At 43.0% G+C, this 22,965-nt stretch overlaps 1 protein-coding gene across 3 annotated transcripts in view; it reads right to left on the bottom strand.

Annotated features, from left to right (window-relative positions):
- TMEM131L (transmembrane 131 like) overlaps positions 1-22,965 on the bottom strand; it is a 161,739-nt gene that overhangs the window by 6,569 nt on the left and 132,205 nt on the right. For 2 of the 3 annotated variants that reach the window (XM_077279361.1, XM_077279363.1), the window contains 10 exons: positions 17,184-17,369; positions 16,820-16,969; positions 15,639-16,261; positions 13,865-14,016; positions 9,366-9,493; positions 7,469-7,626; positions 5,481-5,663; positions 4,687-4,765; positions 2,792-2,874; positions 1,586-1,706 (listed from right to left, as the gene is read on the bottom strand). In XM_077279361.1, coding sequence (XP_077135476.1) covers positions 1,586-1,706; positions 2,792-2,874; positions 4,687-4,765; positions 5,481-5,663; positions 7,469-7,626; positions 9,366-9,493; positions 13,865-14,016; positions 15,639-16,261; positions 16,820-16,969; positions 17,184-17,369 — 1,863 coding nt within the window. The remainder of the gene's footprint in view (positions 1-1,585; positions 1,707-2,791; positions 2,875-4,686; positions 4,766-5,480; positions 5,664-7,468; positions 7,627-9,365; positions 9,494-13,864; positions 14,017-15,638; positions 16,262-16,819; positions 16,970-17,183; positions 17,370-22,965) is intronic. The other variant, XM_077279362.1, reaches the window with a different exon arrangement.

Genomic DNA, 22,965 nt, shown 5'->3' with positions numbered 1-22,965 from the left:
GATTTACTGCGCCTGCGCGAATTCCGAGCAGGAGCGGTAAATCATTCACCTGATCCCGGCGGCAGTTGCGCGACATGTCTACAGGCAGAGGAAGCCGGTCACATTAAAGGGGTTTTCCCACGAACGAAAGAATTGTCTGTGTCTCACTGTGTACGGAGCATACCACATCTCCTGGGCAGGGGAGGAAGCAAAAGACAATACTGACATTACAGCAGGGGATCACAGAGGATTTCTTTTGTCAGGTAAAATATTTCACTGACTGTTTTTAAACAATATTTTACCTCACAAAATGTATCCTCTATGATCAAAGTGCACAGGGGTGAGAGCCACAGAGCACAGGGGGGAGACAACTCAAACGGGACAGCACGAGGGGAGACCACAGCACAGGAAGGAGAGAGACAGCAGACAAGGGGGATAGCACATGGGGTAGACAGGTCAAAGAAGCAAGCACAGATGGGAGAAGTCAGCACATGGGGAAAGAGAGAGTGGATAGGTGGGTGAGCACATGGGGGGAGATTCTCAACCCTGCAAAGCCTGGCCCCATCGTGACATTACTGCCCTCCAAATGTGATAGCGTCGGGCCTCCATCTAGTTTTAAATATTTGTTTAGGAAAAATAAAGTAAAAAAAATAATGCCACAGCACTCTGAGAACCATTACTTCATTTTTACATTGGCATTCGTATATGGGGGCTTATGTGTTTGATGGTAAAGCTTTAGCTTTTTGGCACCATTTTTTCTTTGTTTACTTTATATCCTTTTTTCGTTAATTTAGCATGTTTTGCACACTAGGAGCTAGAACCATTTCAAGCATCTTGTCTGTCAAACTCCTTGGATGCCTCTGATTCTACTGACTACGGTATTTAAGAAGTTATGCAGATGGGAATGGCGTTAACTCCAATCCTGGTCATGGCAATGGGTTGCTAACTGTACACTGCAATAGGCACCAAATGCTAATGGCACAGACTCAGCTCCTGCTTCCAAGCAAATCAATGGATGCACTATCATGCTGTATTGCTGTAGGAGCTGACTGTTCACTTGTTGCCTAGTTTATCCTGACACTTGACAGGCGCCAGTGTACCAAGATAACAGATGTTACTCCCTTTACCCGTCATGGCTGACTGTTTTCATGTGTCTGCAGTGCTTATTTGCGATACAAATACACACCAAAAAAAAAAAAAAAAAAACCTGTTTCACTAATACTTTCCTAAAGTCGCTGAGCAGGAGATCACACATCTGGTTCCATTTTACGTCCATCAAAATCAGACCGTTTTTCTACCATTTGTCATTCATTTTGCCTGTTCTTTATTTATAAATGTTAAAAATTAAAACTGCATTTTTATTTTCCACTGTCATTTAGAATTTAAATGATAACCTGATTTAAAGAGGACGTTTTCTGTTTTTCAACCGTTTCTGATGAATCCCAATGGATTTAAATGGCCTAGTCTGATCCACAAATACAGATGAGAATAGATCAAGATTAACAGAACAGACTCAGACCCTCAAAAAAACAGAACAGATTTGTTAAAGCACATGGATCAGAAAAAAAAATGGATGTGTAACTGTAGCCTACTAGACAATACACACCTATTTGGCACTGGTGGCGGATCCTGCGATACACATGGCACTGGGCTCTCAAGATTATAGTTGAGATCATTCGTTAGACACATTGGCTGTGCCGACCAGACATCGTCTTGTGGGTACAGACCTAAAAGTACATTGATGTATCACGGTGTTAGTTATGGTGCTGAAACAGAGTTAAATGGAGCAGAATTAAAGGGAACCTGTATAAGAAAAGACCGGTTAGTCTAGCAGAGCAGGCAGGGAGAAGCCGGTGAGGACATACCTCTATCACTAGTCACTTACTGGCTGTTTTTCAACTAATTTGCTTGTAAAACCCTGCAGCACTTCAGCATAAAACAGAGGTTTGTAATGCAGAACCGGCCTGCGAGTCTTTCTGCTCGTGCTTTGGACAGCATGAATAAGCTGGCAGATTCCCTTTAATGAAATACTGCCATCAATATCTGTTAAAGGGAACTTATCACCCCCAAAATGGAAGGTGAGCTAAGCCCAACAGCATCAGGGGCTTATCTATAGCATTCTGGAATGCTGTAGATAAGCCCCCGATGTATCCTAAAAGATGAGAAAAAGCGATTATTATACTCACCTGGGCGGGCGGTCCGATCCGACGGGCGTCGCGGTCTGGGGCCTCCCATCTTCATCAGATGACGTCCTCTTCTTGTCTTCACGCTGCGACTCTGGCGCAGGCGTACTTTGTCTGACCTGTTGAGGGCAGAGCAAAGTACTGCAGTGCGCAGGCGCCAGGAAAGGTCAGAGAGGCCCGGCGCCTGCGCACTGCAGTACTTTGCTCTGCCTCAACAGGTCAGACAAAGTACGCCTGCGCCAGAGTCGCAGCGTGAAGACAAGAAGAGGACGTCATCTGTTGAAGATGGGAGGCGCCGGACCGGACCACGACACCCATCGGACCGGACCACGACACCCATCGGACCGGAAAGGGACCGCCCCTGGGTGAGTATAATCTAACCTCTTTCCAGAATGCTGTAGATAAGCCCCTGATGCTGGTGGGCTTAGCTCACCTTCCATTTTGGGGGGTGAATCACATTTTCTGGAAAAACCAATCTAATAACTATCCATCTAGTAGTAGCCAGGTTACATATGAAGAGCAGTCTAACCACTTTCTATAAGACCACCATTAATCTGAACTGACAGCTAGTATGGACTCTTTCTGGGTGAAATTATCAGTGTGTAACAATTAAAGTGCGATACCTTTACCTTTGTTTTTATCAGCCTCTGGTACTTCAGGAAAAGGTGATGACAGCATGTCAGGGTAGTGAGATAATGTGTTTATATCAGAACTGAAAATAAAAAGAAAATATTAGGGTACGTTCCCTCGTCATGACACTCCACTGAGTTTTCTGCTGTATATTTGCTGGTGGAAAACTGGTTGCATTTCACAGTATTAACAGTGCCCGAAACTTTACGATATCCATGTGAAAAATTTCCACTATAATTCAACAAGAGCTGCAGTCATTGTACCCTGCTGCAAATTTCACCTGTTGTAATGCAAAAGAATGAAATGTGTTGTTATATAACACCTCCTTTGTTTTTATGGCCTGTCACTGTGGATATGACCGCAGGAGGTCCCCGGTAAATATTTTCGGTGGAAAGTACCATAAAGGAATCACCTAATATTAGGATGAATGTCAATCTCGACTGTAGGTATTGTAACTATGTGAAAATAGTCACATCATGTAAACTAAAAAAACACATCACCACCCAAAGTTATACTTAAAATACTATAGCAGTCCATCCTTCAGACACCGAGAATGGACCATATATTAAAGTAGCACTCCCATCAAGATATTTATCCTCTTACTATATTGCAATCATCATTACAATTGTTCACTTTGCCTTTCTATCCAGCTAATTATTCTCGTTTCCATTAGGTCTATGACATCACATGATTACAAACCGACTAGCTGAATACTTCTAAGCTCTATGTAGAAACAGGAGGTCGATTCTCCCTGCATAAATCATCAGTCACTGCAAAAGTCAATGGCAGGGGGCTGAGGGAGCAGCTGGGTCAGGAGTTGGGAGGGGGGAATGATTTTGGCAGGGACAAGAGTCTTCCCGTTTCTGCACAGAGCACAAAAAGAGAATTATCTGGGTAGAAAGGCAAAATGAGCAATTGTAAGTGCATAGTGCTATATAATATGAAGACTGCAATATATTAAGAGGAAAAAACTTTGATGGGACTGCTTCTTTAAATTCATGAAACAGTCCGGTCTGCAGTCTCCCTACAATGTACAGGGCTCACTATACATCTATGGTAAGCTACAAGAGAACATTAAGGCTTTCACATGCAATGTACTTTTTACATGGAAAATCCTAACTACACAACTATTTACAATCACCGGAGTTAAAAATATCAATACCGTTGTTAACGTCAAACCGGCTCAAGCCTAAAAAGTTAATTAATGAAGGACCCAAATCCTGTAAGAAAAGTTGCCTGGGAGATCTGTACTCATTGATATTCAGATGCCTACAGGCACATTGCCAATACAAACAAGTCCACTAGTCTCACATTACAGGTCTGTAGAAGCAAGGGAGGCCTTCATTTGGGAAAACCTACTATATACTAGTCTAATGGTTTTGTATGAATCCAGCAAAAGTGTTTTATGCTATACTATGCCATATATCCAGCCAAAGCACTTTAGGCTACATACAAGGTCATATATCCAGCCTAAGTGTTTTATGCTACATCTTAAACTATATATCCAGAGATTTATGCTATTTTCTATGCCATATATCCAGCCGAATCATTTTATGGTATATACTAGGCCATATGTATTACCATGTGCATCGCAAATCTCAAAAAGTTTCAAGAAAGTCATATTTCATGAAACTATACAACGTTGTAATAGTAAGGCAAGGATCACACTCATACAGAGCTCTCCACCAAACCTTACATCAGGCCTTCTATCAGAATCCCAGAAGAATAGGATTCCAATGGGAACCAACATGGCAGACTAAATTAGTTGCGGTTCCTATCAGAGTACTGTTTTTTTGGAAGGGATTTTGACAGAAAACCCGATGTTGTGCTTGGCGAAGCACATTGTATGAGCATAAGTCTGGCCTAAAACAAAAGTGGTCTTCTGAAGACTTACCTTGTATTACAAATACTGTGAGACAAATTTAGTGAAATTGAGTTTTCTGAAGGGAAATTATTTTGTGCTGGAGATTCTCCTAGGGGAAGAAGCAAGATAATTCTTACAAGTCTGAGGATTAAGTGTAACAGCTATAATAAAGAAAAGCAGTTTTAAGTTTTTATCTAGTTGTTTTGAGTACAAGGATGCCATCAGACTAATATAATGTGTACCTCACACATTGCATGGGCGCCTCACACATTACATGTGTACATCATAATTAAACTGATCTTTAAAGTTGCTGTCAGCAGTTTTTAGATCCCTGAAAACGGCTAACCGGGAAAGCAATTAAAGAATACCCACGGATATTGTCTTGCAGGTAACATGACGGAGGAATCAAAGTTTAAACCCTGCAATAACAACTGCCAAGTGGGCAATGTCTTCATGTTCAACGTCCCACCTTGTCTACACTGAATGGTTCCCATCCATCCTCTCCTCTTCACTCTTACAGGTTCTCTTTAAGTGATGACTGTAGCGTTCAATTAAGAGACTGCTATGGCCACTCTAGAGAAGTAGGGATGGGACCTTTACATAAAGAGACCCCTTCGTGTAGCCTCAGGGTGCAAGGCATTTTATTAGAAAGACAGGCTGCTTTGCTACTAATTTTTTTTTCATGACACTGAAAAATCATCAACTCACCAGCAAGTAACAACATGTCAGCTTCCAAGCACAGTGGTCACAAGAGTGACCAGATAAACACATGAATGTAAAACTTTTCTGGAGATCAGAGCACAACCTGGCCATTAAAAACTTACTTGGAGGAAAGTACAGGCGATTAGAGAGGGTATTTTTCTTGTCTCCATCAGAGCTGCTAGTGCTGCTCCAGCTTCCCCAGCTACCTCGGCTGGCTCGTACACTACCACGAGAGCTCCCGCACTCCGAGCTGGAGTCTGAAGAAAACTTGTCTACGGATTTTGTTTTCATTATCTGGTAGCAATCTAAAAATGAAGAGATACTTATTTATGATATTTGTTAGTAATAGGTAAGCTACACAAATATTATATGCTACTATACAAGTTATCATAAGAAAATACCATTTGTTTAAAACAGGTTTTTGTGTTATGTATGTTATAAACATTTTTTGAAGAAAAAAAAAATTCTTCATATTACGATATTTAAAAAAGAAATAAAAAATGTAATTTTGCAATTTTTTCACTGGCCAGAGGAGCTTTTTTTTTTTTTTTTAGACTCCTACTTCCTCTCCTTTTCAGGAAGAGTTTACAGCAAGGTTCCATAATCAGAGGCAGGATTACACTGACAGGTAACCCCTCTATATATGGCTGAAAACACAGGATCCACCAGTCACAGCAGGTGATGTCACACCGGACCCCGCTATTCCTCCCACTATTTTGGCTAATGTACTAATCTTTCTTTCAATAGGAAGTTACAGTTAAAAAAATCCCCAGTGACCAAATTGCAAACATTTTACTTTTGTTTATGGATTTAATACATATTGATGTTAAAAATTATTTTTTAAAAATGGCCAAAAGTTTTTAAGAATAAATTTAACAAAAACACTTGATTTAAACAATTGGTCATTTTCTGATGATTGCTTCCATTTATAAAGATTTATTACTCAAGTGCCCTTACTATTAAAGAGCTCGCACCTAGTAAAAATAATAGGCCCTGACAAAGTAGACTACCAGGTCCTTTGCTGGTGGCTTCTTCATCTAAAGACACCGAAATATCCGCTCAGCCAGTCCCTGGCCACAGCAGTAACCAGCATGCTGAGCAGGTATTTCTATACATTTCACGTATGTTGAGACTTGATCAGAGAGAAGAGACCAGAAATGGCCATATAAAAGGAGAGCAGACATTCAGGGGGAACAGTGGGTATTTATTATTATTTTTAACTGGTTACAGCGAATTGCTTTTAACAAAAATTTTCATCGACATCTTTAAGGCTAAATTTCAGTCTGAAGAGATCAGTCTGTTAATGGCCACATTACACAGTTCCAATGCCATGAGCTATTAAAGGAGTTGTTACCATTCAGAAAATTTTGGTCCCTGGGTGCAGTTATTTATTTTATAAAGGAACAGTGGGCTCAGCAGCTCTGAGTGGGGCATACCTTTACACCGGCAAAGCCACTGATCTCACAGATAGGCCACCATGCTGTGACATCAGCACCAAAGCAAACACCGTCACCAAGAGCAGCAGTGGAGACACAGCAATGGACCAAGACATGATGAGTAAAGTGCTTTTTGTTTTTTAAATTGAATAAGAAACTGAGCTTGGGGACTAAGATTTTCTGAAAGGGGACAACTCCATTAACTATGCCAATGATATTTTAAGTATAAAGTAAGACCAAACTAGGAATAATGATAGGTGTAATTTCAACTAAAGAAACGCTCAAGCATTCCAATGAAACCTGAGGATTTAGTACCTTAGTCAATGGGCACATACAGTGCTTTAAAGGCATTAACATTCGATGACGACAGCTCTATGCGCCACACACTTGTAAGGGATGTCACCGTTTTACTGACTTATACACTAGGGTCAAAACTATGTTAATGAAATTAGAAAAATCCTTTTACCCTCCTTTTAATATTCAATTTGCCTTAACACTACTTGTCATTGAAAATGGCGCAAGAACAATATTAGAGGCCTCTTTTCACTGAAATAGGAGGATCCGGGAATCATTTTTGATAAAAAGAAGAAACAGTCTATTGGTGTGCATCACACATACTTAATGAAAGTAAAGAACAAAGCAGCTCATCGCCCAAAAATGAAAATTCAGGTTACCTGTATCACACCGTGAAGGCATTCTACTAGATCTCTGCTCCGCTCTGCAAACATCTCCATTCGTCAAGGAACTCCACATTTTCCCCCTGCTCGATGCTCTTAATTCTAGTCTATCCGCCTCTTGGTAATTGTGTTTCAAGCCATTCTGTTCAGTAACCCTGTGTTGAAGCGGAGATAAAAATTAGTTCTTTACAATGGAAGATAAAGCTACATATATTTTCCAACTATAGTTTATTGAAGATTTTCAGTGCGGAATCTGCATAAAAATTCACAGAAAACCCAGCACATGTATGAAAATTGTCAAAGTAAACCATCATATATAAAGAAAAAAGAAACAATGTAACAGAATGGTGAATGCAATCCTGAGAACAAATGATAAAGAGAACCTGTCACCGTGAAAATTCAGTGTAATCTGCAGACACAGTGTTATGTAGAATGGGTACCGGAGTAGCTAAATAATTAGTTTTAAGATGACAGGTTCTGTATAACCTGTTTTTTAATCATTTAAACCTCTGCTCTTTCTGGGATCTTTGGTCAAGTAGGCGGTCCTATCAGTGACTGACAGATTTCATTGTATAAGAGTGCATCGCACACTGGAGCCAAAATCACAGAAAGCTAAGAGGTTTAAATGATTAAAAAAGATGGAATTACTTACCGGTAATGAGATTTTCCAGAATGCATGACAGCACCCACAGAGAGGGGATCCACACTTTAAGGAAAGGAAACCTACAGAAAAAAAGAGCAGACCCTCTCCAAAGCATCAAGTGGTTTCTTGTCCTTGGAGGGGGGACCCTACACTCCTGGAGTCGACCAAGTGGGATGATCATCATGGGACAGGACAATGGTTACTTACCCAGGCTCGGTCACACTTGGAAGCAGTCTGGTAGGACCTGGAAGCGACACAGCGATTTCCCTTGAAAAAAAAACTTACAGTGGGCATTGCTTGGCTGTGGCCCAGTTAATTGATGCGACTGAAGTCGGCTGTGCATAATCCCGGGTCTGCGCATGTTGGGGGCATGTCAGACTATGAGGGTGCCATGAAGGCATATTAGGAGAACTGTAAGTCGTGGATCCACTTCCATGGTAATGCTGGGGGGTGGAGGTGCCGAATTTTAATGGCAGCGCTGCATATTGTGGTGGATTTTAATGATTTCAGGATATACTAAATCTCATCACAAAAATATATCCCCTGTTCTATAACATGGTGCCTGCGGATTGGACGGTATTTTCATGGTGACAGCTTCCCTTTAAATATAAGTTTTAAACATTATATATCGTGTTCTACTTAATGCTTGCTCTCAGAAATGCTTATAATGTCTTGTGCGAATAATATGTCCTGTAACTTCCTTTTTACTGAACTGATGTGTAAGTATTTTTTTTACATGATTGACCATAAAGAATTGTATTTATGTACTTCTGAGGACAACATTTCCTGCCATGGGTTATACTGGTGAGAGTTACTGGAATGTTAGAGAAAATAGGGAACTGGAGAACCTTCTGTCTCCTGTTCGGCAAAACAGTCTTCTCAGAAATAAAGAATTAACATATTATATTGCCCCCCCCCCCCCACCCCCCCCAAAAAAAAAAAAAAAAAAAAAAACATCACACAAACACAAAAAACTGCGATTAAGGGCGTCCTTAGTGCATGCGGGGTGCTTCTGATGAATAAAATACTTTTTAAAACTCTTATTATGCATCGGAAGGACCTTACTGATCCTGCATATGTGGTGGCTGGGGAGCGATGTACACACCTTTTGTTAAAAGAGCTATAAAGTAGTAGTGTCTGGAAGCCCAGAAGTCATAACCCATAGCCCCGCATGCACTAATGACGCCCTTAAACAGGAAGTGAAAGCCACTGTGAAGCGGCTGGTATCTACTGAAGTGTTGCAGCGGGCACCTTGCAGGGAAGACGCTGTTCTTTTTCTTATTTTTCCTGGCACAGGTTCTGTTTTTATTCCAATTAAAATTTGGAAATATTCCGTCTCTTTTTTCCACTGGACTCTTCTTCCGAAATGGCTCTTCATGCTAAAGAGAAACACACAGTATGTAAATAACAGAGGCACAAGACTGGGGGAAAGGGCACTAGAACGAACATCACCAATGTAAACTGTTAATACAAAGCAAGTGTGGAGAAGAAACAATCCATACAATCCGGTTTTACAAGTAGATGGGATCATCTCTCGCAGTTGTTGCTGTAAAGTAAAACAAACAGCACCTTCAGGATACATATTACATCATGTCTGTTACATGCAGGAATCACACAAATCTCACAGGACAACAACTGCACTTTCTTTGGCTTCGGAATGAGGCTTAGAAGGTCTCCTCACTGTATGAATGACGCCATAATGATCACTAGGTGACGGGCATGTGGGATTTCACATCAGCTTATTCTACTGTGATTAACGGTGTCAGACGAATCCGGCAGCCGCTCATCTCATCTCCCATTATCCATCAATATATTATGCCTGGTCGACCAAAACAAACGAGCATGCGACTAGAACCACCAGGAACGTTATTCAATAGTTATGTAATGCTTACTTTGCCAATTTAAAGCTTAAGTTGCATTGGTCTTCTGAATCTTATGGTCAGTCACTCTGCTGGCCACTTTTTTGTGTGCTGAGCCACTATTTACTACGCACGAAAATGTATTAGAGGGGTTGTCTGGTTTTGTAAAGAAAAATATGGGGCATTCGCTGCTTGCTTTAAAATGGCAAAACAAGCAATAGTAACTTAGGAAGCAGCTCTTGTTTTCATGTCTGCAAGCCTCGCTTCCCTCTCCTCAGAAAGTTCATTGGCCCTTGAGGAAGCAACTCTTGTTCTCTTGTCTGCAAGCCTCGCTTCCCTCTCCCCAGAAAGTTCATTGGCTCTTGAGGAAGACGCTCTTGTTTTCATGTCTGCAAGCCTCGCTTCCCTCTCCCCAGAAAGTTCATAGGCCCTTGAGAAAGCAGCTCTTGTTCTCTTGTCTGCAAGCCTCACTTCCCTCTGCTCAGAAAGTTCATTGGCTCTTGAGGAAGCAGCTGCTGTTCTCATGTGTGTCAGCCTTGTTTCTCGGTCTTCACATTTTTCATTGGCCCGTAATGCAGCTTTTCTTTTCGCATCAGCTGACATTCGTGCCAATTAATTCCTTTTCTTATGAGGCATTATTGTGGTAAAAATAGTCTGTAACTGGCAGTTTCTATATCCTCTCACATAGAGGTAATGTGACTGACATCAGCCTTTCCACCAACACACCCTAACTGACATGCTATTACCTCACACAGCTTTGTTATACTGAGAATGTCCTTTGTTGCCTATATTAACCAATCAGAGCTCAGATTGATTAAGTGTAGCGAAATAGAAGCTGAGCTGTGATTGGTTGCTATTGGCAGCCTGATAAATCCCCAGCCAACAGGAAGCCCTCCCCCCTGGCAGTATATGTTAGCTCACACATACACATAATAGACAGGTCATGTGACTGACAGCTGCCGTATTTCCTATATGGTACATTTGTTGCTCTTGTAGTTTGTCTGCTTATTAATCAGATTTTTATTTTTGAAGGATAATACCAGACTTGTGTGTGTTTTAGGGCGAGTTTCATGTGTCAAGTGGTGTGTGTTGAGTTGCGTGTGGCGACATGCATGTAGCGGACTTTTGTGAGATGAGTTTTGTGTGGCGACTTTTTGTGTGTCGAGTTGCATGTAACAGGTTAGTGTAGCAAGTTTTGCGCATGGCGAGTTTTGCGCGTGGCGAGTTTTATGTGTGGTGCGTTTTGAGTATGTGCAAGTTTTGTGTGAGGCAACGTTTGCATGTGTTGCAACTTTTGTGCATGTGGCAATTTTTCCGTGTGTGCAAGTTTTGCGTGTGGCAAGTTTTCCATGAGGTGAATTTTGCACGTGTGGCGAGTTTTGCGTGAGCCTAGTTTTGCATGTGGTGGTTTTGCATGTGGCGAATTTTGAGCGTGGCGAGTTTTGAGTGGCGACTTTTGTGTTTCGACTTTTATGTGGCGAGGTTGGTGTAGTATGTGTGATAAAATGTGTGCTGAGGGTGATATGTGTTCAAGCATGTGGTAGTGTGTGGCGCATTTTGTGTGTGTGTTCATATCCCCGTGTGTGGTGAGCATCCCATGTCGGGGCCCCACCTTAGCAACTGTACGGTATATACTCTTTGGCACCATTGCTCTCATTCTTTAAGTCCCCCTTGTTCACATCTGGCAGCTGTCAATTTGCCTCCAATACTTTTCCTTTCACATTTTCCCCATTATGTACTGTAGATAGGGACATACATACACACTCAGCTATATCTCTCTCTCTCTATATATATATGGGGGAGTTTTTGCCACACTTGTGTCAATGCTGCAGGTCATCATCTATTATTCCTGGATGGTGCTGTGCTCTCTGGATGATGCTCTTATTTATATGTGTAAGATAAAGTGTATTCACATATCTAATTTAAAAGAAATGTATTAGATATTTTGTTATTAGCTGTTTGAATACACTTCATTTTACACACACACACAGACTAGGACTGGCAGGGGCTTCAATAGTTATGTAATGCTTACTTTGCCATTTTAAAGCTTAAGGCTACTTTCACACTAGCGTCGGGCTCGGCCCGTCGCTGTGCGTCAGGCCGAGGTCCCCGACGCTAGCGTTGTCTCCGCCGCACAACGGGGGCAGCGGCTGCATTTTTCCAGCGCATCCGCTGCCCCATTGTGAAGTGCGGGGAGGTGGGGGCGGAGTTCCGGCCGCGCATGCGCGGTCGGAAAAAGCAGACCGTCGTGAGCAAAAAACGTTACATGTAGCGTTTTTTGCTCCCGACGGTCCGCCACTGCACGACGCATCCGTCGCACGACGGGTGCGACGTGTGGCAATCCGTCACAATGCGTCGCTTAATGTTAATCAATGGTGAAAAAACGCATCCTGCAAACACTTTTGCAGGATGCGTTTTTTCGGCAAAACGACGCATTGTGACGGAATGCAGTTAACGCTGGTGTGAAAGTAGCCTAAGTTGCATTGGTCTTATGAAACTAGACTAAGTTACCTATTGAATTAAGCTCATCTTGCTCCACACTCCGAGCACAAGTCAGAAAAAGCATCTATGCTCCTAAGTATATAGAGCACGTCACAATCAGACATCACCGTAGCAGTTTGCCATTTCCCAGGATTAATGGCACTATCTTCCTATCACTGTCCCTTGATGGATCTGTGCTGTGGGAATGAAAAAGTCCAAATCCCACTGATCGGTTTAGTTGTGGTTGGCTTGCTTTTAAAGCTTTAATGCTTTTACTATACAAATCCTAGACGCTGATGGCACAAACTGAACAGTTGCAGTCCAAAAACACTGCTCTTACGCCGTTTACTCTTCTTGGGAGTTATGTTTTTTTCGAGCTTATATTTCCTCATCTTAGTTATTGTGACTATCTGCCGTATCTGGGAGCAGATGAATACAGTAATATATAAGTAACAGCCACTAAGCTGCCACCTGCTGGCCGAACATGGTACTGCAATACATATTAGGAAAAAGTACGGCTGAAAGTGGAGCAGTGCCAAAGCTACATCAAGTGACATTATAATGGTCGCTGTCCTGCCCCTTCTTAGATGCAATCAACAGGTTTCTATGGACCACACACCTCAGACACTGCTTATCTAGAAGACTATACTGCCCAGAGTGCAATCTGCTTTTCCCCAACACCAATGAAGGATAACACCAATGAAAAATAAAGCAAGAGATATAATAATACGGCATTTTACAAGGGAGTCTGTCAGCACAGAACTGCTCAAACCAAGTACAGGTGCTCGGTGCACCCTTGGCGTGGCCAAACATGAAAGTGTACATTCCCACCTACTTGTTTTCCCTCTACATTCACCCTTCACTGGCTTTATAAAGCCAAAGCGGTCAATCAAAGAAGAGGGGATGTAAGAGGGGGTGGAGGGAAAACAAGAAGGCGGGAAGGTGCACTTCAATGCTTGGCCACACCAAGGGTGCACCAAGTGCCTGTTTGAACAGTCGTTTCATGCTGACAATCTCTCTAACATCACACCATCTCTGTAGTTAGCAGAGCTGGGTCTAAAAATGCACTTAGGGTGTAAACTAAAAAAGACAGCAGCTTGATTACTGGATCTTTGCTGGGATGAATCATGTTCTCAGATGACATAGCTCTAAAAGGGTTTCCTCACAATCGCTAGTGATCACCTACCCACAGTGGGCGTCCCATAGCCCCTTGACCACAGTGAAGCGGCATATGACTGGTGCGGTGATCGTGCATACATGCATGCTGCAGCTTTATATAATGATTACAGGGTTGAAGGAAACAATTTTCCACCTCCCAGATTCTTATACCATTCTGTGTGTGGCATGAGGGATATTGGGGTGAACTATTTTCTGGACGGCACATCACACATTGTAATCATTGTAAGGCACCTTTGCTGAGGTCAGCTCCACTCTACCACAGGCCTTCTCCTCTCTGGCCATGTACGGAGGACTTTTTTCTGCCGAAACCTCTTTTTCCACTGACTTTTTAGAGGTGACATTGTTAGCCTTGAGTGCTGGTGGGGAAGCCCGAAGATTATTCCCTGGAAATAAGTAGAAGGTATGATTATATGTTGGCAAAAACGACTAAAACATTCACCCTAAATATGTCAGTAGGACTAAAGCTAGCCCCAATATTTAATCATCAAACTAAAGTCAAAGAGGATTTTTGACCACCAGCTCTCCAGTGTGCAGACCACCCACCAAACCGCTCCCATACTTGTTCCTAAACACCGATTGTGACAGGGTTTGGTGTGGTCACCTGTCGTCATGGCTAACTACTGGCTATACACATTACATGTACAACAGCCAAACTTTCCAATTTGATTAAGTCCAGCTGGCCATCTGATATTATGGGGGACATAAAATATAGGCAGTTTTGTCTCCACTACCCAATCTTTTTGCTCTCTCCCAGAGATATTTGGCAGTCAAAATACTGTTTCCATTTTTTTTCACTAATTAAAGCCAACATTTTTTGCTAACCAATTTTATACTATATTCTCATGAGTCTTGGTGCAGTTTTTGTTTTTCCTTTTGTAAAGTGATTTCAATTTGTCAGTGCAGCAGCCTCTAGGTGGCGCTCATTGCACAGTTATCTATAAGGGTAAGGTTCCACGCTCCGGATTGCCAGCGCTTTAGACGGAGCGGAAAACTCGCTCTGCCCAAAGCGCCGCCCCCTTCTGAACGCGCGGTGATTCCGGATGTGTTCATTGCACACATCCGGAATCTCCGCACCCCATACATAGGGCCCTGTAATTTACCTTGCAGCGACACAGCGTTGCCGCAAGGTAAACGGACATGGTGCGTTCTAAAAAGACGCGCCGCATGTCTGCAAACGCAGGGCCGCCGGATGCATGTTCGCACGCATAGTGGAGACGGGATTTCATAAAATCCCCTCCACTATGCTGTAACATCTGGACGCTGCGGGTTGTACGCAGCGTTCAATCCGCAGCTAATCCGGATGTAATCCTGAATGTGGACACATACTCTAAGGCGGCTGATGCTCTGAATAAGGCTACTTTCACACATCAAGTTTTTTGCCATCAGGCACAAACCGGAAAATTAAAAAAAAAAAAAACGGATATGGCACAAATTGTGAAAAATTGATGTGTCAGATGTGTTCTTTTGCTGGACCTGTTTTTTGTTTGGACTTCCTGTTCCAGAGAGAGAGACAGAGAGAGAGAGATACTCACTCCAGAATGGAAAATACAGCTACGGGGCATGCTCAGTGTAAAAATACCGGAATCGGTAGCCGGATTCACTCATTTCACCTCACGTTTCATCTGTTTATCGCTGGAACCGTCGCTGTGCGTTTTTTCGCCGGACAGAAAAAACATTCCTCTGTACGTTTTCATCGTCCGCCGGAAAAATAATTATTGACGGATCCGGCAAAAAACGGATGAAACGTGTGGCCATCCATCGCAATTCGTCGCTAATACAACGATGAGGAAAATACAGGTTCCGTTTTTTTTTCAAAAGTCACCGGATCGTGCCTGACGGCAAAAACCTGATGTGTGAAAGTAGCCTAATACAGCCTGTGAAGGCTGCACTCTGCAAACAAGAAAGCACGATTTCACAGCTAGTCGTGGCCACAAATTGCAACACCAAATTACCATGCGGTTGATAAAAATATCAAAGCAGAAAATGGAATTAAAATGTTATTTACCCGCCACCTTTCTGAAAACAGGTTGCGATTCAGCCTGCTGCTGCAGCAGATTACTAGACGTGCCACCTTCGGGTACCTTACCGGCTCCGGATACACAACAGTTCTGCAGCTTGGACTCAGACAATGTATCTGAGGATGTTTTGACGTCCGTTTCCATAGGAAACATACAAATTATCGGCTCCTCCTTCAAAGTGCTTTCATTTATAGTCCTTTGTGAGAGAAGTGCAGCTTGCAGTGCAGATTCATTTGCACCCAGAACATCATCTGGGTTGGTTAAGTGCTTGTGGTTACCCGTGTCGATGTGGTCTGCAGAAGTAAAGTCTGTCCACCTCTCTGCTAGAGTCTCACTACAGGTGGAGTCATCTGGAGAGGGCGGCTGCATGTCACCCATCAGCTGATGGTTGGTGTCACAGGCTGCGGCACTGCTGGACGCACTGCTTGGCTTCTGCTTTATGCTGTAATACACGGAGCACTTGTGCTTCTTCTGGGACTGGCTGTATGTGGCTGGTAGCCTCTTCGATGCATTCTGGCTTCGGACTGGTGGAGCAGCAACAGCCAAGTAGCCCTTCCCTTTACCTTTATCTGGTGGACTGGAAGAGTCCGAAAAACTTTTGCAGCTGCTCCTGCAAGGTAACAAATGCTTTACAAAAGAGACCCAGAGATTATACTCCACATATAATGGACTGACGATTATTCTGGGTCATGCAGCTAACACTTCTAGCAGACACAAAAGTAGACTGCGGCAGCATTAATGCAAGGTTCGAGTATGCTCAATGAATCACAAACTGCTGGAAAATGATTAGCACATTTACAAAATACATTTCACCCTTTGCTTTGCATCCGTGCAGTCATCCACAGCATACAATGGATCAATTTACTCCAATTTGTGGGAAGGTCTTGCAATCTCTTGAGATGGCTACAAGAGTTATATGCTGCAGACGTTCCACAGGCTGACCCCACAAAGGACACTGCTGCTTATCTGTGAAATGGCTTTAAAGATTGGACACCCCCTGACATCATTAGCCATTGCTAGGAAATTCTGAAATATTAGCCAGGAGAAATGTATAAACTGCCCTGACCCAGGCACCAGATAACAAATGACAATTTGTTAGTCCATTTTTATACATTTTACAAAAGGATTTCCTAGTTTTATGGAAGAATACAAGTGTGCACAGGCTTACCTGTATGATTCTGAGGTGAGGGTGTCCACTGGGTTAGAGATGTGCTGAGAGGACGGGCTGGAGCAGTTTCTATGTCTTAACTTTAAAAAATCTGTGAAAATATACTGGGCTTGCTGGATGGCAATCAGAACGACACCAAAGAGTGAGAGACTGTAAAAGAAAAAGATGATCATTTACTAGAGATTTAAATAGCACATTAAAAGACGCACCATCAGTGTTGAAAAGTGGGCATGAAGGGCAAAATAAGGGCAATAATTGGCGTTAAAGAACGGCAGAACCACAAAGGGATATAGATGGAGGCTTCCTGAGCACCACAAGAAACACAGTCATATCTCACTAGAATGAGACCGAAAAGAGTATCTACCTGACGAAGAGTACCGTAAGCTTCCAAAAAGACTCTTCCCAGCTGGGTCCTGGGACTCCATCGGCACACAGAGGTAGCAAGTGATGAGGCAGAGTCACGTTGAGGGTAAATCGAAACTCCAGTTTGGAAGCACTTACGAGCGTTAGCTCACGTATTACCCAGGAGGATGTGAAGTCTGGAACAAAGCTGTCAATATATAGGCAAATCAACTAAAGCATTATAAGAGGCAATCGCTAAGGAGCTCATATTCAATCAAATGTTTAGTGCTCCATCTTACTAAAGGAGTATGTTACAGGCATCCATTCAAAAGATGAACAACTTATTCTGCAGGAAACAAATGCAGAAAATAAGCTGGAAAACAAAATACTCACCTCACTGATCCCCCATCGTTATACTGTAGTTCTGGAGTCCCCAGCTGGTCTCCACTTCATATGTAGGCAATGATGTCCCCAACTACAGCCAGTGAGACCGGTGAGGGAACCAGAGCAGAGAGCAGGAGGAGAGCCGGAAACACACTTTATTTCAATTACGGTCATGTCGGAAGGGTTTTTAAAAATAGGCCTGGCTGAATAACTCCTTTTTTTGGTAAAAAGTATATATGTATGCATTGCTGCATGTATATATACTTTTATATATTAACCCCTTAATGACCGCCAATACGTCTTTTTACTGAGCTGAGATAAAAGAGAATAGCATCCCCATACTGGTGACAATCCAGCAGCCGTCGGCTGGACACTATAGCTGACAACTCTCTGTATCAGCCATTATCAGTGCTGGCGTCGTCTATATCTGTTTAAACCCTTAGGGTACCATCTCAAAGTGGCACTTTGGTCGCTACGACGGCACGATCCGTGACGTTCCAGCGATATACATACGATCTCGCTGTGTCTGACACGCTACTGCGATCAGGGACCCCGCTGAGAATTGTACGTCGTAGCAGATCGTTTGAAACTTTATTTCGTCGCTGGATCACCCGCTGTCATCGCTGGATCGGTGTGTGTGACACCGATCCAGCGATGTGTTCGCTTGTAACCAGGGTAAACATCGGGTTACTAAGCGCAGGGCCGCGCTTAGTAACCCGATGTTTACCTTGGTTACTACTGTAAATGTAAAAAAAAAAAAAACACACTACATACTCACCTTCTGATGTCTGTCACGTCCCCCGCCGGCGGCTTCCCGCACTGACTGTGAGCGCCGGCAGTAAAGTAAAAGCAGAGCACAGCGGTGACGTCACCGCTGTGCTGTGCTTTAGGGCCGGCACTGACACAGTCAGTGCGGGAAGCTGACGGCGAGGGACGTGACAGACACCGGAATGTGAGTATGTAGTGTTTTTGGTTTTTTTACATTTACAATGGTAACCAGGGTAAACATCGGGTTACTAAGCGCGGCCCTGCGCTTAGTAACCCGATGTTTACCCTGGTTACCCGGGGACTTCGGCATCGTTGGTCGCTAGAGAGCTGTCTGTGTGACAGCTCTCCAGCGACCACACAACGACTTACCAACGATCACGGCCAGGTCGTATCGCTGGTCGTGATCGTTGGTAAATCGTTTAGTGTAACGGTACCCTTAGATGCTGCTATCAAAAGTGATTACATCATATAAATGGTTAACAGTGTGGGGGCTACCTATTTAACCCCATCGGCACCCAGAGATCATGACTGTGTGGCCCTGACATTTGCCATGGCAGTTTACGGCCAAATAGTGGCCCTTAGTGTCTGCCGGCTGTTGTAACCTGTTCAGAAGTTAGTGACATTTAGGTGGTTAAAAATACACTTTTTTTTATTCCTGTCATTCACTTTGCATTAATTCCTGAAAATCACCTGAAGGGTAAATAAACTACCTGACAGCAGTTTTCAATATGGTATCACTTTTGTTTTTCCAATATATGGAACCCTCAAAGTCCCTTCATACCCGGATACGTCCCTAAAAAAAACACATTTTGTACATTTCCTTGAAAAAATTGAAATACTACTGCTACGGTTTTAACCCCCTCAAGACCTTGTCCTTTTCCGTTTTTGCGTTCTTGTTTTTCGCTCCCCTCCCTCCCAGAGCCATAACTTTTTTATTTTTTGGTCAATATGGCCATGTGAGGGCTTTTTTTATTGCGGGACAAGTTGCACTTTTGAACGATATCATTGGTTTTACCATGCCATGTACTAGAAAACGGGAACAAAAATCCAAGTGCGGTAAAATTGCAAAAAAAAGTGCAATCCCACACTTGTTTTTTGTTTGGCTTTTTTGCTAGATTCACTAAATGCCAAAACTGACCTGTCATTTGGATTCTCCAGGTCATTACGAGTTCATAGACACCAAACATGTCTCGGTTACGTTTTATTTAAGTGGTAAAAAAAAAAATTCAAACTTTGTTTAAAAAAAAAATAAAAAATGGGTATTATACCTACCGATAATTCGGTTTCCAGGAGTCCATCCTGACAGCACATTGGAGGACGTCCTCCTCCTCCTTGCAGGGACAGGAAACAACACGAGAGGTTAAAGGCCCCACTCTGCCCCCTTTCCTTTAGTGTTTTGACAAGTACCACACCATGGATAGATATACTTTGAAATCTTTATTAACCATACATATTACAGCATATGAAATAGTATACATAGGGGGGGAATTAACGGTGCTGTCAGGATGGACTCCTGGAAACCGAATTATTGGTAGGTATAATACCCATTTTCCAGGACGTCCCCCTGACAGCACGCTGGAGAATACCAAAGAAACCCTCCTTTGGGGTGGGACAACTGCTTGGAGAACTTTTCTCCCAAATGACGTTTGCTGGGCTGCGAATACATCAAGTTTATAATGCTTACAGAATGTATTTACCCTGGCCCAAGTTGCGGACATGCAAATCTGATCTAGGGACGCCCCTGCTCGCTCAGCCCATGATGCTGAAACAGCCCTAGTAGAGTGCGCTTTAATTCCTGTTGGGCAATCTATCCCCTCTGATGAGTAGGCGTTTGAAATTATAGTCGTGATCCATCTAGCTATTGAAGCCTTGGAAGCTTTTTTACCTTAATTCTTACCCCCAAATAGAATAAAAAGATTAGAATCCTTCCTCCAGGAGCAAGTGGCCTCTAGATAATTTAATACTGCCCGTCTGACATCAAGGGAGTGTAATGCCTGTTTTTCATTGGAAGGGTTCTCACAAAAGGAAGGTAAAATTATCTCCTGGTTTCGATTTTTAACTCAGGCTATTTTAGGGATAAATGCTGGATCTAATTTTAGTATTATATGGTCCTCTCGGACCTGAAGGTATGGATCCTTAATTGATAGAGCCTGAATTTCACCTATGCGTTTAGCTGTTGTAATCGCTACTAAAAAGGCCGTCTTCCAGGTACGTATTGAAATAGGCATGTCCTCCTCAAGAGTATAAGGATTTTTACATAGAGCCCTGAGGACCAGATTTAAGTCCCATGTAGGAGCTAGCTGTCTTAAAGTAGGCCGTAATCTCTGGATAGCCTTCACAAATCTAATTATCCAGGGGTGGGAGGCCAATGTATAATCCAAGAAAGTACTGAGGGCCGAGATCTGAACTTTAAGAGTACTCGGCTTGAGCCCCAAGTTAAAGCCAGATTGTAAAAAATTCAAAACTCTAGGAACATCCAAGGCTCCCGGAACCCCAGCCGACCTGCCACTTTCCATACAAAATTTCCTCCAGATTTTGTGGTAGATGGCTGCGGTCACAGGCTTCCTACTAGCCTGGATGGTTGTAATTACTTCATCCGAAAGACCTCTGGATTTCAAGATGTCCCTCTCAGGATCCATGCTGATAGATGTAATCTCTCCGGGTCTTGGTGTAATACAGGCCCTTGATGAATTATATCCTTCCATAACGGGAGTTGGATAGGGTTTTCCGTTCTCATGGCTCCCAACAATGGGAACCAGCTTCTCTTTGGCCAAAAAGGTACAATTGTCAGTACTGTTGCCTGGTCCTCTTGAATTTTCCTGAGCACTACTGGAATAAGTGTTATTGGGGGAAAGGCATAAGACAGAGGTTCGTTCCATGTTTGACTTAAGGCGTAGACTTCCGGCATGTCTGAAGGGTTGAGGGAATAAAATCTGGGCACCTTTGAATTTTTTCTTGTGGCGAACAAATCTATCCCGGGAGTTCCCCAACGGTGGCATAGTATTTGAAAAATTTTTTGATTCAATTCCCATTCTGTTGGACAAACCTTTCTTCTGCTTAGGTAGTCGGCTAGAATATTTTGAGATCCTTCTAGATGCACTGCTGTTATTGACAGGACCGTGTTTTTTGACCACGCAAATATTCTTTGCGCTAGATCTTGAAGAGCCTTGTGTCTGGAACCTCCTTGGTGTCTCAAAAAGGATACTGCTGTGACGTTGTCTGATAGAATTTTTACGTGTCTGTTCTTTAGACGGGAATGGTTTCTTCTGAGAGCTTCCCAGACTGCGTATAGTTCTCTGTAATTTGATGACATCTGACTGATCTCTTCGGGCCACTTGCCCTGAAAGAATCTTCCTCAAAAGTGTGCTCCCCATCCCCACTGACTTGCGTCCGTGGTGATTACCACACAAGGGGTTGAGATCCAAGGGACACCCCTTCTTAGGTTGCAGTCTTGAGTCCACCATCGTAGTGACCTTCTTACATTCGTTGATAGCTGTAGCTTTCTGTCTAGTGACGAACGACAACGATCCCATACAGTGAGGACTTGTTCTTGTAATGGCCTTGAGTGAGCCTGAGCCCATCTGACACAAGGGATGCAAGCTGTCATCTTCCCCAAAATTTTCATGGCAGATCTTATAGTAACTGGACTTTTTAGGAACTCTAAAATCATCTTTATTGAGATCCGTTTGTCTTTTGGCAAGAAGGATTGTCTGGCTGTAGAATCCAAGAGTACTCCCAGGAATATTTTTCGGGATTCGGGCCTTAGATGCGACTTTTTTCGGTTTACCACCCATCCTAGATGTTCCAATACTGCTATGACCCGATCTCTGTGTTGCAGCAGAATGTCCTTTGTTTGTGCTACTACAAGAAAATCGTCCAAGTATGGAATTATTGTTATTCCTTGGTTTCTTAGGAAAGCCACCACCTCTGCTACCAATTTCGTGAAAATTCTTGGAGCCGATGCTAGACCAAATGGGAGGCATTGAAATTGGAAGTGGCAGGTTTGGTCCGGGAATCTCACCGAGAATCTCAGCAGCCCGAGAAGAGGGATGTATTGGAACCTGATAATACGCACTCTTCAGATAGAGAGTGCACATTACCGAGTCCTTGCTTATAAGGTGAATGGTTGACCTTATCGACTCCATTCTGAATCTTTTTGTACCTGATGTACACATTCAGAGGTTTTAAATTTATTATAGTACGGGATTCCCCTGACGATTTTGGAATCGAAAAAAAGAGAGGAATAGTGACCTGTGCCTATTTCTGGAGAGGGGACCCGCACTATGACCTGGGAGCTGAACAGATTTTGCAGATCTGCGAACATCGGGGAATTTGTAGCTACCACTGTTGGTGCGATACACCTTTGTGGCACGTGAGATATCAGCTCTATTTTGTAACCCTCTGATATTATTTTGAGGACATAACTGTTGTCTGAGATCCGATTCCAGTGTTTTAGAAAGAGGCTTAGTCTCCCGCCTATACCTATGGCGTCATTGTCTCTTCGGTCTATAGCTTGAACCAAAAAGGGAACTTCTTCCCCTTCTGTTCTGAGCGTAGGAACCTTTGAAGGACCCTCTGCTGGATCTCCATTGCTCTCTATACTCATGTTGTCTGCGGGGGGGGGGGGGGGAGTAAGTGGTCTTCTCCGAAAG

This window comes from Ranitomeya variabilis, chromosome 1 (assembly GCF_051348905.1).
Source record: "Ranitomeya variabilis isolate aRanVar5 chromosome 1, aRanVar5.hap1, whole genome shotgun sequence".
NCBI lineage: Eukaryota > Metazoa > Chordata > Amphibia > Anura > Dendrobatidae > Ranitomeya > Ranitomeya variabilis.
The sequence above is the reverse complement of the archived record's forward strand: the minus strand, read 5'-3'. Positions and strand labels throughout refer to the sequence as shown.